Genomic DNA, 18697 nt, shown 5'->3' with positions numbered 1-18697 from the left:
GTATCTTTTGGATGGCTCAGAAATGCTCCGTCTTTCAGATTTCTTTCCCCTCGTCCTGCTTTTCTTCAAGACGGTACCTGACTGCATGAAGGACAGAGTCCTCAAACTACACCAAGGCAGAGAAGAGAGCTGGCCCTCCTATCCACACAAAGTCCTCTGGGTCTCTACCGGCCTCTGCTGTAGAGTATCTTAACTCGCTACTCCCAGACTAATAACCAGTAAGTTAAGACTGGTGCTCTGTGGGGATGTTCCTTCCGGTGGTGGTTGTGGTGTTGAATGGGGAACAGTGGCGGCTACGTGCTGGTTCCCATCCTTATTCAGGGGTCCTGGCCATTTGCCTCTGATCCTGAAATTCCTGCACACATGGATTTCTTCATTCTAACCTCAGACCTCTATCACCAGGATAACACAAGCACTACCGGGTCTCTTACACACTTCATGCAGGCCCTAGGGAACCAGGAGCACTGCCTCAGACTCCACCTGCCTTCTGCCACTACCTCTACAACACCACTCCAGCACATGTTGAAAGTGGCCAGCTGCAGAGCTGGAAGACCCCAAGAACCATACCACCTAGGAAAATGACATGGCTTGGTCAAAACAAGAATGAGGATTGAGCAGGAGACAACACTGCATTCATATGTGTAACAAATTAAATAATAATGAGCTGAATCATGTTTGTCTTTTAGACTAAACTCACAGAGTCCTGAAGACGGAATCTTACACTTTTTCATCTTTCTATCCCCAGATGCCTGGAGCATAATAAGCCCTCCGTTTTTTGTTTTGTTTTTTCCTTAAAAACTGCTGAATAAAGAAAAAACAAAGGTGTTCTGCCTCATCAACTGGGATGAAGACCAGATAGGCAGTGCACAAGGCCGTTAACTATCTGCCTCTACCTTCTTGCGCCTGACACTTCAACTACTACATATCTGCACTTCAGTTTCCTCACATGATTCTGACAACAAGTGTTCCACAATTACTCCTTTTCTGATTCACATGAATCTCCAAGATGTAACTGTGCTTACAGTTTTAACTATAGTTACACGTGTGTTAAGTTCTTTAAGACCAGGTACCATATTGAATACTCTGTATGACCCACAATGCCTCGTACAGTGGTGTACATAGAGTAGGTTTCTCAACAGTTTATTGGAAAATGAAAGAATATACTTTTAAAAGTTGAGATATTCTCACCAAGAAAAATAGCAAATGTGTACAACACAAAAATTTCTGTGACATCTCTGAAAACCATTTTTGGACCATGGGTTAAAATTCCTGGTACAAAACAAATGTAAGGTGGTGTTGTTATGATGCAAGGTACTCAGCAATATAAAACACTATTATAAGACTAAAATTATTATTTTTAAAGGAGAGTACTATATAATGGTAAAATTAAGATCATGAGATTCAGAATCTAACCTCAGTTCCAGACGAAGAGGATGATATTAATGAAGGAGAAGGAGACAATGATGGCAAAGATGGCAGGGGCAACAGAGGAGGAAGAGGGAGATAACAAAAAAGGAGAGAAGAAATTAATGCTGTAAAGAGGAAATTAATAAATGAATGCTATTTAAGAAGAAGGTCAGATTTGATACCGTTCTGTTTGGGTCCCTATGTATCTTTTGGGAAATGAGTCTTTATGGCCTGACCATTGTTACTAAGCATTTATTGATCACTTACTATGTGCAAGGCACTATACTAGACCTTGGAGGCAAAACGAAGTGTAAGACCACATCAAAGCACTCATCTAACCAAGAAGACCAGACATAAATATAAAAAAGTAAACCACCACAAACAGTAAGTTTTAGTCCTTGCCTCCCAGTTCTCATCAAACACACAAAAAATCAGTTCCAGGTGGGCTGCAGGTCAAAATATAAACGATAAACAGTACAGCTTCTAGAAGATTACAGGCAAAGATTTCTTAGCCAAGACACAAAAATTGCTAGTCAAAAAGGAAAAAAATGTCAAAACTAAGTTAATTAAAATTAAAAACCGTTCTTTAAAAGACACTGAAGTATGAAAGTGAAAAGGCGAGTCACAGAGTAAAAGATTTTGCAACACACATAACCAATAAAGTGCCAGTATTTCAGCAAACATTTTTAAAACCTATACAAATCAGAGGGAAAAAAGACATAAAGACTTTCAGCTTTTAAAAATTGGCAAAAACCCAAGGGTTCATCAACAGATAAATATATAAACAAATGCAGCATATACATAACAATGAAATATTACTCAGCCATAAAAAGGAATTAAGTTCTGATACCTCCTGTAACATCGATGAACCTCAAAAACATGCTAAGTAAAATAAGCCAGTCACAAAAGGACAAACACTGTATGACTCCACCTATATGAGGTACCTAGAATAGGCAAATTCATAGATATATAAATAAATTAGGTGTTACCAGGTGCTGGGAGAAGCGGAAACGGGGAGTTATTGCTTAATATTTATAGAGTTTCTGTTTGGGGTGTTAACAAAAGTTTTGGAAATAGATAGTAATGACGGTTGCACAACATGTGAAAGTGCTTAATGCCGCTGAATTGCACACTTAAAAATCGTTAAAATGGCTAATTTTATGTAACATTTTACCACAATTCTTAAAAATTAATAATGTAATACACCAAAAAACATTGATTGTATACTTTAAATGGGTGAAATATATGGTATGTTAATTATATCCCAATAAAGCTGTTTTTTAAAAAACTGGCAAAAGACTTGAACAGACAATTCACAAAAGAGGATACCTAAATGGCCAGTAAGAAGGGGAAAAGGTGAGCAACCTCATTAGTAATCAGGCAAGTGCAAAGTGCAAAATACCTACAAACAGGCACACACAATGAGATACCTTTATTCGCCCATCAGAATGACTAAAGTAAAATAAGTTGACAATACTTGGTGTTCACAAGGACATAGAAGAAACGGAACTCTCATACACTGCTAGAAAGGTGTGAAGATCAGCACAATCACTTTGGGAAAACGGCAGTACCTACAAAAGCTGAATACATGCGATTTGTTTCTTAGGTATATACCTAACTCTGATTATGCGTGAAAAGACACATAATGTTCACAGCAGCATTGTTCATTATAGGCCAAAACCAGAAACCACCAAATGTCTATGAGTAGTAGGATGGATAAATCGATACCATGGTGTATTCATACACTGAAATGCTATACTGTAATGAAGATGAAGAAATTATAGCTACATGTAGCAACGTGGATAAATCACATAAACAACGTTGAATTTTCAAAGCCAGACACAAAAGAATGCATAATGAATATGGATTATTCTATTTATATAAATTTCAAAAACAAACTAATTTCTGGTATTAGAAGTCAAAAAGTGGTTACCTTTGTCAGTCTCCCAAGGCAATAGAAATAAAAGCAGGGCTTCCCTGGTGGCGCAGTGGTTAAGAATCCACCTGCCAATGCAGGGAACACAGGTTAGAGCCCTGGTCCGGTAAGATCCCACATGTCGTGGAGCAACTAAGCCAGTGTGCCACAACTACTGAGCCTGCACTCTAGAGACCGCGAGCCACAACTACTGAAGCCCGCACGCCTACAGCCCATGCTCCACAACAAGAGAAGCCACCGCAATGAGAAGCCCACACACCGCAACGAAGAGTAGCCCCCACTTGCCGCGACTAGAGAAAGCCCACGCACAGCAACAAAGACCCAACTCAGCCAAAAATAAATAAATAAAATTTTTTTTTTTTTTAATTTTAAAAAATAAAAAAAGAAATAGGGGCTTCCCTGGTGGCGCAGTGGTTGGGAGTCTGCCTGCCAATGCAGGGAACACAGGTTCGAGCCCTGGTCTGGGAGGATCCCACATGCCGCAGAGCAACTAGGCTCATGAGCCACAATTGCTGAGCCTGCGCGTCTGGAGCCTGTGCTCCGCAACAAGAGAGGCCGCGACAGTGAGAGGCCCACGCACCACGATGAAGAGTGGCCCCCACTTGCCACAACTAGAGAAAGCCCTAGCACAGAAACGAAGACCCAACACAGCCATAAATAAATAAATAAATAAATAAAATTAAAAAAAAAAAAAGAAATAAAAGCAAAAATAAACAAATGGGACCTAATCAAATTTATAAGCTTTTGCACAGCAAAGGAAACCATAAACAAAATGAAAAGACAACCTATGGAATGGGAGAAAATATTTGCAAATGATGTGACCAACAAGGGCTTAATTTCCAAAATATACAAACAGCTCATGCAACCCAATAACAAAAGAAACAACTCAATCAAAAAATGGGCAGAAGACCTAAACAGACATTTCTCCAAAGAAGACATACAGATGGCCAATAAACACATGAAAAGATGCTCACCATCACTAATTATTAGAGAAATGCAAATCAAAACTACAATGAGGTACCACCTCACACCAGTCAGAATGGCCATCATTAAAAAGTCTGCAAATAATAAATGCTGGAGAGGGTATGGAGAAAAGGGAACCCTCCTACACTTCTGGTGGGAATATAAATTGATACAGCCACTATGGAAAACAGTATGGCGGTTCCTCAAAAAACTAAAAATAGGGTTGCCATATGATCCAGCAATCCGACTCCTAGGCATATTCTCAGACAAAACTATAATTTTTAAGAATACATGCAACCCTATGTTCATAGCAGCACTATTCAAAATAGCCAAGACATGAAAACAACCTAAATGCCCATCGACAGATAAATGGATAAAAAAGACGTGGTATAGATACAATGGAGTGTTACTCAGCCATAAAAAGGAATGAAATCATGCCATTTGCAGTAATATGGATGCACCTAGAGAGCATCATACTAAGCAAAGTCAGAAAGAGAAAAACAAATACCATATGATATTTATATGTGGAATCTAAAATACGACACAAATGAACATATCTACACAACAGAAACAGACTCACAGACATAGAGAACAGACTTGTGGTTGCCAAGGGGGATGGGGGATGGGAGAGGGAAGGATTGGGAGTTTGGGATTCACAGATACAAACTATTCTATATAGGATGGATAAACAACATGGTCCTACTGTATAGCACAGGGAACTATATTCCATATCCTGTGATCAACCATAATGGAAAAGAATATGAAAACGTATATGCGTGCATAACTGAATCACTTTGCTGTATGGCAGAAATTAACACAACATTGTAAATCAACTATACTTCAAAACATTTTGTTTAAAAAGTGGTTACCTTTGGGGAGCAGGGAATGGTAGGATGATTGAGACGGTCTTTCAGGGCTATTGGGTGTGGGCAATGCACGCCACTGGATCTAGATGGTGGTTACCTAAGTATATGACTTACGATAATTCACTAAGTAGTCCTCAATATTTCTACACTATTTTTGTGTACATTACACTGCCCTGGTCACTATTCTCTTTTCTAATAAGTTTAGCAACTTTGAAATATAATCCAAAAAATAACTCTGTATGTCATCGTTCTTCAGTGGACTGAACAACGTATAAATTCTAGAAAGGCAGCAGGAACATGTCAGAAGAAAGTGGGAAGCTACTGTAAACTTAGTTCCATAAAGGAAAAGGCTGAGTAACTACTAAAGATTTTCGGAGTTTGCGGTTGTTATTGCTGTTGATGGAAGGGAGAAATATAATGAAAACAGTGTTTGACAGAAAAGCAACCTGGCAGAGAAGAAAGTATGGATCAAAGAGAAGAAAGGTGAAATAAAAACCCGCTAGAAAACTGTCAGAATACGGTAAACTTAAAATGATAAGGATATAAATTAAGGAAGGTGGTGAGGAAAGAAAGGAGAGCAAGAAATTAAGAACGCTGAGAAGAAATGGTTTAGATTTGGTGGTGTCAGATGTGAAAAAAATGAATTATTTTTGCCGAGGCACAGGCCATGGGATCATGCACTTGTACAGCATGACTGCCACAGTCTCCAAAGTCTGGACAACATCAGAAGCTTGGGCCACACATAAAATCAGTCTGCCTGAGATTTAATTATAAATATATGCGTGTGTATGTGTGTGTGTGTGTGTATATATATATATACACACACATCACACATGTATATATGCAAACTGCCACATATAAAATTAGATAACTATGTGTGTGTTTACATATTAGCAAGCATATATGAAGTAGAAAGGCAAGTAAAGGTTTTGTGAAGTTTAATCTGAATGTGGAAAAGCTGAAGAAGTGCACTCACTGTACCTGGGATAACTACACCACAAGGAGTCGGGGAAAGGGCTCCATTACCCTCTTTCTCAAGTCAAAGAGAAAGCTGGCAGGCCGACTTCCACTATGTCAAGAGAATCTGAGATGAGAATTCAAGAGGAAGTGCTCAAGATTGCAAATTATTTTCGTGTTCATGGTCATCATCATCAGTTTATAGAATATTCGTTAGACGTTGACGGAATAAGCAGATTTGATTTATTTCAATGCAGGCAGATGGCTTGGTGGTGGAAATTGTCAAGAGATTTACTGAGCGGCTTCATCAGATCAAGGACATTATGGAATTAAAGGGCTCTAAGAGACCTTACTGGTCCAGCTCCCAGTGGCTCACAACATTGCACTTTCTTATTAATGAGAAAGACAACTCAACCCCCTGAATTTGAAGTAACCAGGGAGGGAGGAGGCAAGAGCACAATTCATTTGTCCAAAGAAGTGCAAATGTTAACACGGAAACTGGAGATATCAAAGGGCAACTGAAACATGTCTTGCTCTGAGGACAATGAAATCATGAATTAGGAAGAATTAAAAGTCACATTTTCAGAAAATATTTTCATGAAAATGAATCATATTTAAGTTTCTATAACTATTTTGGAGTACAAACCTCAAGAACCTTCTCTACTAGTGTGTTTTAGTTTCAGGAAAAATTTAATGATCTGAAGACAAACCACACTTACCAAGAAAACACAGTAGGCAGTGAGTTTATGAATCTCAGAATTAATTTGAAAGTTCTGCCAATGTGACTAACTGTCCATTTGGGAGACCACCCGGCTTTGTATAAAAACATTCTCTTTCATGAAAATGCACAAAGAACAGCTGGGAAACACTATCAATGACATACGTCAGAATTAAGATGTGCCCAACCACACCTCTCCAAAGCTTTTATCACTACCTCCCTAACTAAAACTCATTGTTTTTTAAAAGCTCACAGGCTTTTCACCTTTAATCAACAGCAGCACTACTAAAGTGTCTATATTCATCATGTAACCCAGTATAGATAAATTTTCACACCTATGCCTGGCTTAGACCAAGAAAAGTCATTATGAGATAAAAGCAGAGAAAGGTCCTAAAAATCAGTTTAAAGGACCTGGATACAGTGATTGTGGCAAAAAGTTTTTCTGTCACATTGAAAGCCTGTTCACAACTGACCCTCTCCTGACACATTCGATACCTATCTATGCTATAAAGGATTTAAGAAAATAAAGATGTATGTACATAGCCTGAGTCAAAGTGAACAGAAATTAATTTTAAAATATAATTCTTTATATTTGAAACCACTTTTTATAAAGTTTCTACAACAGATGAAGATGGGTTTAATTCCTAGAACAGATATCACCATAAAGTCTCATTATATTGATGGGGGAGAGGGAGAGGAAAGTCATATAACTATTTTAGGAAAAGTTTTATAAATATGTGAACACCAGTCATATATTATCTCCAGCTTATTTTATTGCCAATATTCTCAATACTTGGAAGCCAAGTTAAAGAATCATGAGAGAAATGGGAACATATTGTATATGTATAACTGATTCACTTTGTTATAAAGCAGAAGCTAACACACCATTGTAAGGCAATTATACTTCAATAAAGATGTTTTAAAAAAAAAAAAAAAAGAATCATGAGATCACAGAGCTGGAAAAGAAGAGGAGATTACCCTACCTAATCCCTCATTTTGCAGATGAAAGCAGGCCTGTAGAGCTGTATCATGTGCCCCAGGTCACACCTCCATTGACAACCCTGGATACAACTCTTGCCTCCTGATTCAAGTTGGGGCTTAGCAATCCTTATAACAGCAACTATTACTAACCAAGCATTTTCTATATGCCAGGCACTATGCTAGATAGTTGAGAGATGTGTCATTTCATTTAATTTAGTACTTCTCAACGCACTGATACAAGATAATCAGACTCAAGCTCAGGACATCATACCACTCCCAAAGTCACAGAACAAATAAATAAGTCAGGAATTCAAACCCAACCTGTCGGACTATACAAACCCATGAACTTTTACACAATGCTCGTCTCCCCCCAAATGCTAAATGTGTACATCCAAGACATTCCATTTTGGGCAACCTAGACTATAAAAATACCTACACAAATTTATAGGTTATAAGTACAAAGATGTTTACGACATCATTAATATCAAGAAATCAGAAACAACACAAATATCCAATAATGGGGAAACAGCTAAATAAATTACAGTATATACATGCTGTGAAATACTAAATGGTCACTAAAAAGAATGAGGTAGATCCATGTAACAGATGTGGTAAGATACCCATATTAAATTGTTATGTTTTAAAAATAAGTTGCAGAACAGTATTTATGGCATTATTTATTTTTTTTTAAAAATTACATGTGCATGCAGACTTTGTTTGTGATTAAAGAAAGGTCCAGAACAATGCACAGTAAAAGCAGAGAATTCGGTGGGTGGAGGTGGGTTTGAGTCAATTCTTAAACACTTCTGCATTGTCTGAATTTTTAGGATATGTTACTTTTATGATTTAAAAAATTATCATACAAAAATAAAGAATTTTAAATGAGTTTATTATTTTTTTTTAAATGCATGCATACTCCATTTAATGCCATCCCCCATAACATAGAATAATTGTGTGGCTATTTGTCTCTAAAACACTTTTCAAAAAAAAAGAAACTAACATCCCATTACAGTACACCAGCATTTCAAGTCTAGTCCACGGACCCACGGGGGTCTCCCAGATCCTGTCAGAAAGTCCATGACGTAAAAGCTTTTTTCTTAATAATGGTAAAGTGTTATCTGCCTCTTTGCCTGAGTTAACATTTGCACGGATGGTGCAGAAGCAGTGGTGGGTAAAACTGCTGGTGCCTTGGCACAAGTCAAGCCACTGTCACGAAACCGTGGGAGAAGTTATTGTAGTCATCACCATCACGCTCTCACAGTTAAAAAAGGAAAACCAGTTTTTAAAAAATGTCTTTGTGAAGCAACAACAGCAGTTTCATTACATCTTGACCTTTTCTAATATTCTGTGTGACTGAACGGGCAGAATGAAACATGAATCCCATATGTGGCTACCAGAGCCAAATGGTGTCCCAAGGAGAAGCACTGGGGCAGCTGCTGGAGCTCAAGGCTAACTCAACTATTCGCTTTTTCCATGGATCAGGACTTGTACTTGAAAGAACAACTGACAGACTAATCATTCAGACTTAGGTACCTGGATGACATTTTCTCAAAATTGAACAAAGTAAGACTCTCACTTCAAGGGAAATAACTGATAACTGTTTGTTGCCAAAGATAAAATTTGAGTAAATATTAAAATTTGTAAAGCTTGAATCTGCCACTGTGAGCTTAATGGCTTCCCAATACTTAAAGGCTGTCTGGTGAGATCACTGGTGATATTAACATGCGATTATTTTTTTACATTTTATAAAATGTAATACATGTCAACATTTGTAAGGTCTGCATAAGTGAACCAATATTTTCCGAATATTATTATTGAACCGAATAATTATTCAACTGAATAATCAATGAATAATGTTACAAAAAAATCACGCATGAGTAAAAGATCCATTTAAAGTACAATATTTAATATCTATTAAAGTGGACTTTAATATAATGGAGTAAGATATGTTTATTGATATGGTTTCTGATTCTTCATTGCAACCAGTCTTTAAGATACTACCACTTAAAGTGTTTTGGTAGAATATCAAAGAAGAATAACCAAAATTATCTAAAAATGCTATCAAAATATTCCTTTCTTTTCCAAATACATAGTTGTGTGAGGTCAGATATTCTTCATATAGTTCAACCAAACCAAGACAACACATCATAATAAACTGAATACAGAAGCAGATAGGAGAATCCAGCTGTCTTCTAATGAGCCAGACATTTAAGAGTTTTCCAAAAATGTAAAACAATGCCACTCTTCTTGCTCATATTTTTTGGTTTTGGAAAAATTCTTACGTGTCATAGAAATATACTATGTCAACATATAATGGATATATTATTGTTGTTTTTAAATTGATTAATACATATTTTTAAATTTTCTCACTTTTAGTTTCTAATATGGTAAATATTGATAGACATACCCACGTAAATAAAAGCTCTTCTGGTCCTCTATAATCATTAAGGTCCCAATAATCTTTAACGCCAAAAAGTTTGAGAATCTTTGCAGTGTACTGTTAACACATTTTTCTTGTGTTCTTCATACTGCCTTAAGTCTGGGCCAACAAGTGCAAGTATAGCAATCTGTACTTATACGTGGGCAATACACATAAGTGAACTGTATTACAAACTTTCTCAACCAATGAAAGCATAAAATGTTAGCCTGATTTGAATATGTTCTGCAACAAGCAATGTTCACTACACTTCAGCCTCTCTTTTTGCCACGTATTTTGTGTTCTGGCAAATGAACTTAACCAACAGGGGCTGTTAAAAGTTGTATAACTGATAGTGATGGGCATGGTCCAAAGAAACAAAGATTAGTATAATGATACTTAAAATTGATGATACTTAAATGATGATGCAAAAGACCCTGAATAGCCAAAGCAATCTTGAGAAAGAAAAACGGAGCTGGAGGAATCAGGCTCCCAGACTTCAGACTATACTACAAAGCTACAGTTATCAAGACAGTATGGTACTGGCACAAAAACAGAAATATAGATCAACGGAACAGGATAGAAAGCCCAGAGATAAACCCACGCACATATGGTCACCTTATCTTTGATAAAGGAGGCAAGAATATACAATGGAGAAAAGACAGCCTCTTGAATAAGTGGTGCTGGGAAAACTGGACAGCTACATGTAAAAAAATGAAATTAGAACACTCCCTAACACCATACACAAAAATAAACTCAAAATGGATTAAAGACCTAAATGTAAGGCCAGACACTATAAAACTCTTAGAGGAAAACATAGGCAGAACACCCTATGACATAAATCACAGCAAGATCCTTTTTGACCCACCTCCTAGAGAAATGGAAATAAAAACAAAAATAAACAAATGGGACCTAATAAAACTTAAAAGCTTTTGCACAGCAAAGGAAGACATAAACAAGACAAAAAGACAACCCTCAGAATGGGAGAAAATCTTTGCAAATGAAGCAACTGACAAAGGATTAATCTCTAAAATTTACAAGCAGCTCATGCAGCTCAATATCAAGAAAACAAAGAACCCAATCCAAAAATGGGTGGAAGACCTAAATAGACATTTCTCCAAAGAAGATATATGATTGCCAACAAACACATGCAAGGATGCTCAACATCACTAATCATTAGAGAAATGCAAATCAAAACTACAATGAGGTATCACCTCACACCAGTCAGAATGGCCATCATCCAAAAATCTACAAACAATAAATGCTAGAGAGGGTGCGGAGAAAAGGGAACCCTCTTGTACTGTTGGTGGGAATGTAAATTGATACAGCCACTATGGAGAACAGTATGGAGGTTCCTTAAAAAACTAAAAATAGAACTACCATACGACCCAGCAATCCCACTACTGGGCATATACCCTGAGAAAACCATAATTCAAAAAGAGTCATGTACCACAATGTTCATTGCAGCACTATTTACAATAGCCAGGACATGGAAGCAACCTAAGTGTCCACCAACAGATGAATGGATAAAGAAGATGTGGCACATATATACAATGGAATATTACTCAGCCATAAAAAGAAACGAAATTGAGTTATTTTTAGTGAGTTGAGTGGACCTAGAGTCTGTCATACAGAGTGAAGTAAGTCAGAAAGAGAAAAACAAATACTGTATGCTAACACACATATATGGAATCAAAAAAAAAAAATGGTTCTGAAGAACCAAGGGGCAGGACAGGAATAAAGACGCAAGATATAGAGAATGGACTTGAGGACACGGTGAGGGGGAAGGGTAAGCTGGGACGAAGTGAGAGAGTGGCATGGACATATATACACTACCAAATGTAAAATAGATAGCTAGTGGGAAGCAGCCGCATAGCACAGGGAGATAGCTCGGTGCTTTGTGACCACCTAGAGGGGTGGGATAGGGAGGATGGGAGGGAGATGCAAGAGGGAGGAGATATGGGGATATATGTATATGTATAGCTGATTCACTTTGTTATAAAGCAGAAACTAACACACCATTGTAAAGCAATTATACCCCAATAAAGATGTTTAAAAAAATAAAGATAAATGATGATGATACTTAAGGCATCTGCAAGCACCCTGTTGCAGTTATGATTAGTAGAAGACTTTGGACATTTTGAGAGCTATAAACATCACTGCAGACTGAGAGGATGGTCCATAAAGGAATGAATCACAGCTGGAAGAAACTATGGCTGGAAATACATAGCCTTCAAAGGACGGAAAGGGAATGGGCGGTGAAGACAACTAGCAATCTCCATCAGGAGGTTATAATGCCTCCCACATGAGGCTGACTGAGTTAATGCTCCTATTTCTAAAAAAGCTTCTCTAGTACTTTATACACATGATGTGGGGAGGGGGAGAGAGGGCTTAGACCACATGAGGAGTGATTTTAATTAATTATCTCCATTCTTGGGAGACTAGTTCTAACACACAGGCCCTCAGGACTAAGATACCAGTGACATAAATGGGAAACTTCGAGGTTCTAAATGGATTCCCAAAAGTCCAGCATCATTCTTCAGTACATGGAGCAAAACCTTCAGAAATTCCTTAGGAAAAAAATATCTCAAGATGGACAACTTCAAAGTTTCAGGATTAAAGATAAGCTAAGGATCAATTTTAAAAGATATGTGAATACAGCATTTCTAAATAAACTTCTAAAATCACAGAATTTGAAAAGACTAAGAAAATAGAACTCTATCACCTCTATTCCACAAAACATACAGCAAGGTTTAAAGATTAGTTGAAGCTGACAGTCAAACCAAATCCTTAAGGAAAACTTTAATGAAATTCTCTTTTTCTTTAAAAGAAAAAAAAGCATTCTTTTCAGGTACTCCAAGCACACGGGAGTACCACCTGCTTTTGTAACCACTCACTCATTCAGTCACAATTATCTACTGAGCACTTATTCTGTGCCAGGCATGGTATTGTCTTTTAGGGAAAATGTATACACATACATACATACATATATACACACCCATAATTACATCATAAAGTTAACCTCGTGGAACAAGGGGAAACTGTTAGCATAGAACTATGTCCACACTCTCATACACCCCCACCAATTCTAGCTTCTAAGGGGATCTCTGGTTCTGTCTGGTTGGTTGCAGGGTTTGTTTGGTTTTTTTTTTAATGTCAATCCTGGAATAGGTAGAGCTGGATAACTGGAAGGAGCTATGACTGGCTAGATTTATTTACCTGGGAAGAATCTGATGTTACTAAGAGAACATAACATTCTCCAAAACGGAAGGGGAGGATGAGGAGAGAAAAGAATCAACATAAATGAGAAAACAGGAGTGAGAGAACAGATTTTACACGAGCTACTGCTGCGAACAGGGAGACTTTGGGCAAAGGTGGATAAAGTTCAAACTCTAAATTTGAACATTTCTTAAGCTTCCACTGGTGTGATCTTCAACAGACTTTGATGGAATTTTACATTTCTTTTCATTTTTTTAAAAAAAATTTGGATTAATGAGTCTTTTAAGAATGGCCCAGAAGTGGGCCCATTACATTAAAGTTACATTCACAATGTCAAACTGTGTTATTACATAGTTGTGACCCTCCACGAAAAAACAATATTGAATTTCCAATCCCACAAACCTATTATACTTTAACCATCTATCCCAACCCTAAATCCTGATCCACTATCGTTATTAGCCATTAATGTTAACCTAATTCTCTGAAGATTCTTTCAAAAAACGTTCTGTGGTACAAGAATTTCCTGAACTCAGCGCTTCTGGGATCTCAACTTCTTTACCCACAATGCTTTTCTAAATAAAAGTGTGCATCTAACCTTGTCAGTTTGTTACCTCTCCCAAGATGAAAATGATAAATGAAAAGAAACCAGTAAGTAGACAACTTCTAAGAATTTTTTATTGAATAGACTTCTTGTTCACATTGGCAAATTGCATTGGTTTAATACTGTTCTATAAAAATAAGAAATTAATGATATTTATGAAAATGCGACCTTCCTATAACACATGAGTGAGGCAGAGCCACACCATATAGCACCTATGTAGTACCCAATAATGCTAATGATGAACTGGTATCAGATCAATGACTGAGCCTACCATTTGTAAAATTAGGAAACACTGACTGACTTCACATTTCTGAAATTTTAAAACCATCACAGAGGGAAACTACTACTACAGTCTCTTTCTTACATGGTAGGAAACCAGGTACAGAGGAAATCAATTACCCAAACTTTAACAGGAAGAAATCCTTCCAGTTTAGTAAGATCAGCTTAACTAATAAGTAAACTAATTAACTTTCCACTTTTAAGACCAAAATCAGCTCAGATCAGATGGCATTTTGAATATCACCCAAGAACTGACAACGTCTCTTAAACTAGCTTCTCTCAAAGTACGATCAAGGGAGGATTTCAGAGCCACCAGATGGTCTGAGGCTGCCCTCAGAACACGGGTTGGATGTGTAAGGACCAGGGAGTCCTCATCAAACAAAGGAGGAGGAAATTGAGAGGACAGTGTTCACCTGAGGTCATCAGACTACAGGAAAGTCAGCAATCCTACCTCAAACTGCCTAACATGTAAACTGGTACCACTGGTGTAGATAACAATAGATTCAGAATCCCTATTCTAAATAGTCCAGTTCTAGATGAGAAATTAGGGGAATGCCACAATTTCCCCAACTTTCACTTCCACACCGGTGTTCTGTATAACTCAGAGCAACTAAAGAATCTTACGTACCAGCACATCACCTTGTTTGACACTAAATCACATGGCTTAAGTACAAAGATTCAAATGAGAATTTTCATTATAAATGCTTCCACTATCGAAGTGTGAAAACACATTTGAAAATGTGCCACATACTGTTACTGTGGGGAAAAAGTCTTTATCCACTGCATCATTACCTTGGGTCTGACAACAGTTCTAAGCATAACATTTTTAAAGCGCTTGGTGATTTAATATTTAAATTGCTTCCTGAGTAGTCCATGTTGAATACTGAACTTAATTTCTCTAAAATTTTCATCCAGTGGCTGTCACCTTTCATGTAGGTCAAACTACAAATTTTTATAAAAAGTGAATCCTTCCAAAACAGTTCCATAATTAAAGTTAGATATAAGAAATGGGAGTTTACAATAAATTTTTCATAATGCTAACAATCAGAGCTCATAATTCTTTTCATTTTATGTCATCTTTTATATATTTTTCTCAGATTCTGGAAGGTTACCTGCTATTTCAAGGAATCACAAGTAATACAAGAAATGCTTTAGATATATCTAACCCACTGGTAGAACTATACAGAAGTCAACTTTTCAATTCAAATTCCCTTTGAAGTTACTCCACAGAGATTTAAACAGAAATTAAAACAGAAATTTCTTGACAACCATTTTCTCTCAAAAATGTAAAAGCCTATTTCTACCTTTGGTGCATTCTCCCATTGTAGTGGCCACTGCTATAATGGTTATTTATCTAGCATCCATTTCCCTTTTCTCCCTCCATAATGGAACCAACTTTGTTCCACCCGATATCCACTCTTCCCCCTCATTCCACATTGCAAGTCCTAGGAATGGGCCTTAGTTCATTCACTCCAACTTTGCCATTGACTGGTTCAAGAACTTAACACAGTCAGGACATGGTACCCTCCTGGAGACTGTTATGCTGGGCACTCAACAGCTGTTCATCCTCATCCCCTCCCCACCTTACGGAAACAGTATCAGTGGCCTACCCATGGCCCACTGAATAAAGCCCAAACTCAGTATTCAACGTTCTCTACCATCCTTTTACTACCTTTTTAGCCCTTTCTGCCTCGCATATACATCTCCTGCTCCAGCAGCTACAAGCCTGGCCTTTCCAGAATATGCCCCTGCACTTTCCACTTCATATCCTACAGCCAGGCTCTTTCTTTGGCTAGGAAAGCCAAACTCTCTCATCTCAGCCAATTCAGATTCTACTCATTCAAAGTCCAGATCAAAAGGAAACTTTTCCATGAAGTCTCCCTTGATATCACCAACAAAAAATGGCACTCATCATATACTCCTTGTATCATAAATCTCTTGTGCATGCTTACAGCTTGTTTTAAAACCGCAGACTCCTTACAGGCTGTGGACAAACTCTTGCGCATCTTTGTCTTCCACCACCATCCTGCCCCACCAGACACCCAAGTGCCCAGAGTGGGAACTCAGTAAACACTTGCTGAACAAATGAACATGTTTTTTGAGGGTGAAAAGTGCCTCTACAGAATAGATTACCACGAAGGCTGAAATGTCCTTGGAAGTCTTTAAAAACATCCTAGTATGGTTTAGGAATAGTTCTGCTGAAGGAAAAGAAACACATCAGATGACCTTGTAAGTCTGATTCTGCAAATTTCATCAACTCTTTAAAAGTATTGCCTAACAATTCAAAAACAAACCATACACAAATGCTATTTACAAGAAGAGGGTGGCATTTATTGTAATATACAAAGGTTAACAACCCAATTTTTTACCAAAAATTTCAGTTGTTCTTATAGTAATATTTATAATAGTTTCAGTTATGTCCAAGGGATTATTTAAAAGCCCATTTATTCTATCTTATTTCATACCTAAAGGAAGTAGGACAGAGAAAAATGTTGGTCCTCTCAAAGTAGTAACCAGACAAAATTAATTTAGAAGCACAAGTTTACATAATGCACATACTGATGTCACTTTATTATCTACACATCATCACTAAATATAAACCTACTGAAGTCCAGAGAAGTTATCTGTAATTTTGATTATTTCCTTCTATTACTCCTACGGACCCCTTAAATTGAATTTGTACAATTTAAGTCGGCTAAAATTAGGTTACTTCAAGATCTATGGGTACACTATCAGTTCAACTAAAATTATGGGAAACATACTGATATCTCCAGAAAGAAACTGTATTAACCACAATACTCCATAAATCAGTTAACCTGTTTTTTAAATAAAAGCCTTCAGAATAAATCTCAGTAAATCTCAACAATCAATTAAATGGAACAGAAAAGTTGATTCCACAGGACAGGACACTCACAAAAAGAAAGGGCGGTGTATAAAATGAAAATCAGGATCTAAATATGACGACTATTCATAGAAAATAAAATATAAGAAAGATTAAGTAGAAATTAGAAAATTAAACTTAAATAGATTTTTTAAAAGACAGTTAATAAGAAAATTAAACATGTTTATTTCTTTTGTTCTTACGTTGCTATGTCCTATGTATTTTTGTAGGTCGATTTAAAGCCCTTGGGGAAGAAGCTAGACTATAAAAAAAGAAATAAATTCTTATTTTCTAATCTAGTGTAGCACACTGCAGTTATTTTTTAAAATAAAGACCACATTTTCCGTCATAACCTACATATGCTCGTTAAAGGTTTGGGGAAAGCTACAATTTAAAGTTTTCCAAATTATTTTAAAAGCATCTCCAGTTTTCCTGCAGCCGCCTGACAACGGAAACGATTCTAAATCCCGTTTCTCCCTGGACCCAGTAAGTATGGGAGTTCGTTGTCTATAAAGGGCAAAGAGCGGGGTCGGAGTCAGCGCCGGGCTCAGGACCGGCGGTAACCGCGTGGTGGGCGTAGTTACCTCTGGATCGGAACACCTGAGCCGTGCGGGGGGCGGGGACCGGGGCGGCTGGGCAGCAGCCGCCGCGTGGGCGCGGGAGCCTCGGCCGACAGCAACGAATATGGCCCCCGAGAAAGTTGGGCTCCGAAGATCGGCCCTGGCGAGAAGGCTGTCTGCGTCGCAGGCAGCCTCCCCCGGCCCGCCGGCCCCGCCAGGCCCCACCGGGAGGGGAGGGGAGGGCTACTCACCGTGCAGAGAGAGGAGCAGCAAAGGCGCCAGAGGGGAGCCCCGACAAGTCATTCCGGGGCCGCGGGGAGCGCGCCCGCCGCCCGCCCGGCTCCTCGTCGCGGCAGCGGAGGAGCGGGCCGGGCTCTCTGAGCTCTCGGGGCAGCCCGGACCTCCCAGACCCGCCGCCCGGCCGCAGACCGCCCGGCGGGGCTGGGACGGTGGGACCCGCAAACGAGGCAAGTGCGGCACCCGCGCCGTCCGGCTCCGGGGAGGCTGAGCTGCGACCAGGCGCGACCCGGGCTCGCCGGCCTTGCCCCGCGGCTCCACCGCCACCTCGCGCTGCCCCAAGACCCGCCGGCCCCTCGCGCCGCCCGGGGAGCCACTCCCCACAACTCTCGCCCGGCTACTCGGGCGGCAGCCCGGCTGCAGCTCGGCTCCGCGCCGCCCACTCGCCCCGCTTGGTCTCCCCGGCAACCGCGGCTCCAGCGCGACGCCTGGCGGCCCACCCGCTGAGCGAGCGCGGCGCGCAGCTGGCGCGGCCCTGGCCACCTGTGCGCGGGGCCGCGCGCTCCCAGCACACCTCCACGAGCGCTGGGGACCGAAGGCGGGCATCCTCCTCGTCCGCAGCCAGGGCCCCTCCCCTGCCCTGAACCACTCCCCAGACCGGCGGTGACAGTCCTGA

The 18697-nt window shown here is 39.1% G+C and overlaps 1 protein-coding gene across 4 annotated transcripts in view; it reads right to left on the bottom strand.

Moving 5' to 3' along the window:
- IGSF11 (immunoglobulin superfamily member 11) overlaps positions 1–18398 on the bottom strand; it is a 148011-nt gene extending 129613 nt beyond the window's left edge. For 3 of the 4 annotated variants that reach the window (XM_036851533.1, XM_036851534.1, XM_036851535.1), the window contains exon 1: positions 18036–18398. In XM_036851533.1, coding sequence (XP_036707428.1) covers positions 18036–18087 — 52 coding nt within the window. In that variant the 5' untranslated portion in view covers positions 18088–18398. The remainder of the gene's footprint in view (positions 1–18035) is intronic. The other variant, XM_036851536.1, reaches the window with a different exon arrangement.
- Positions 18399–18697: the final 299 nt, after the last annotated feature.

The sequence above is a fragment of the Balaenoptera musculus genome, chromosome 4 (genome assembly GCF_009873245.2).
Source record: "Balaenoptera musculus isolate JJ_BM4_2016_0621 chromosome 4, mBalMus1.pri.v3, whole genome shotgun sequence".
Taxonomy (NCBI): domain Eukaryota; kingdom Metazoa; phylum Chordata; class Mammalia; order Artiodactyla; family Balaenopteridae; genus Balaenoptera; species Balaenoptera musculus.
This window is presented reverse-complemented; position numbering and strand designations above follow the sequence as displayed.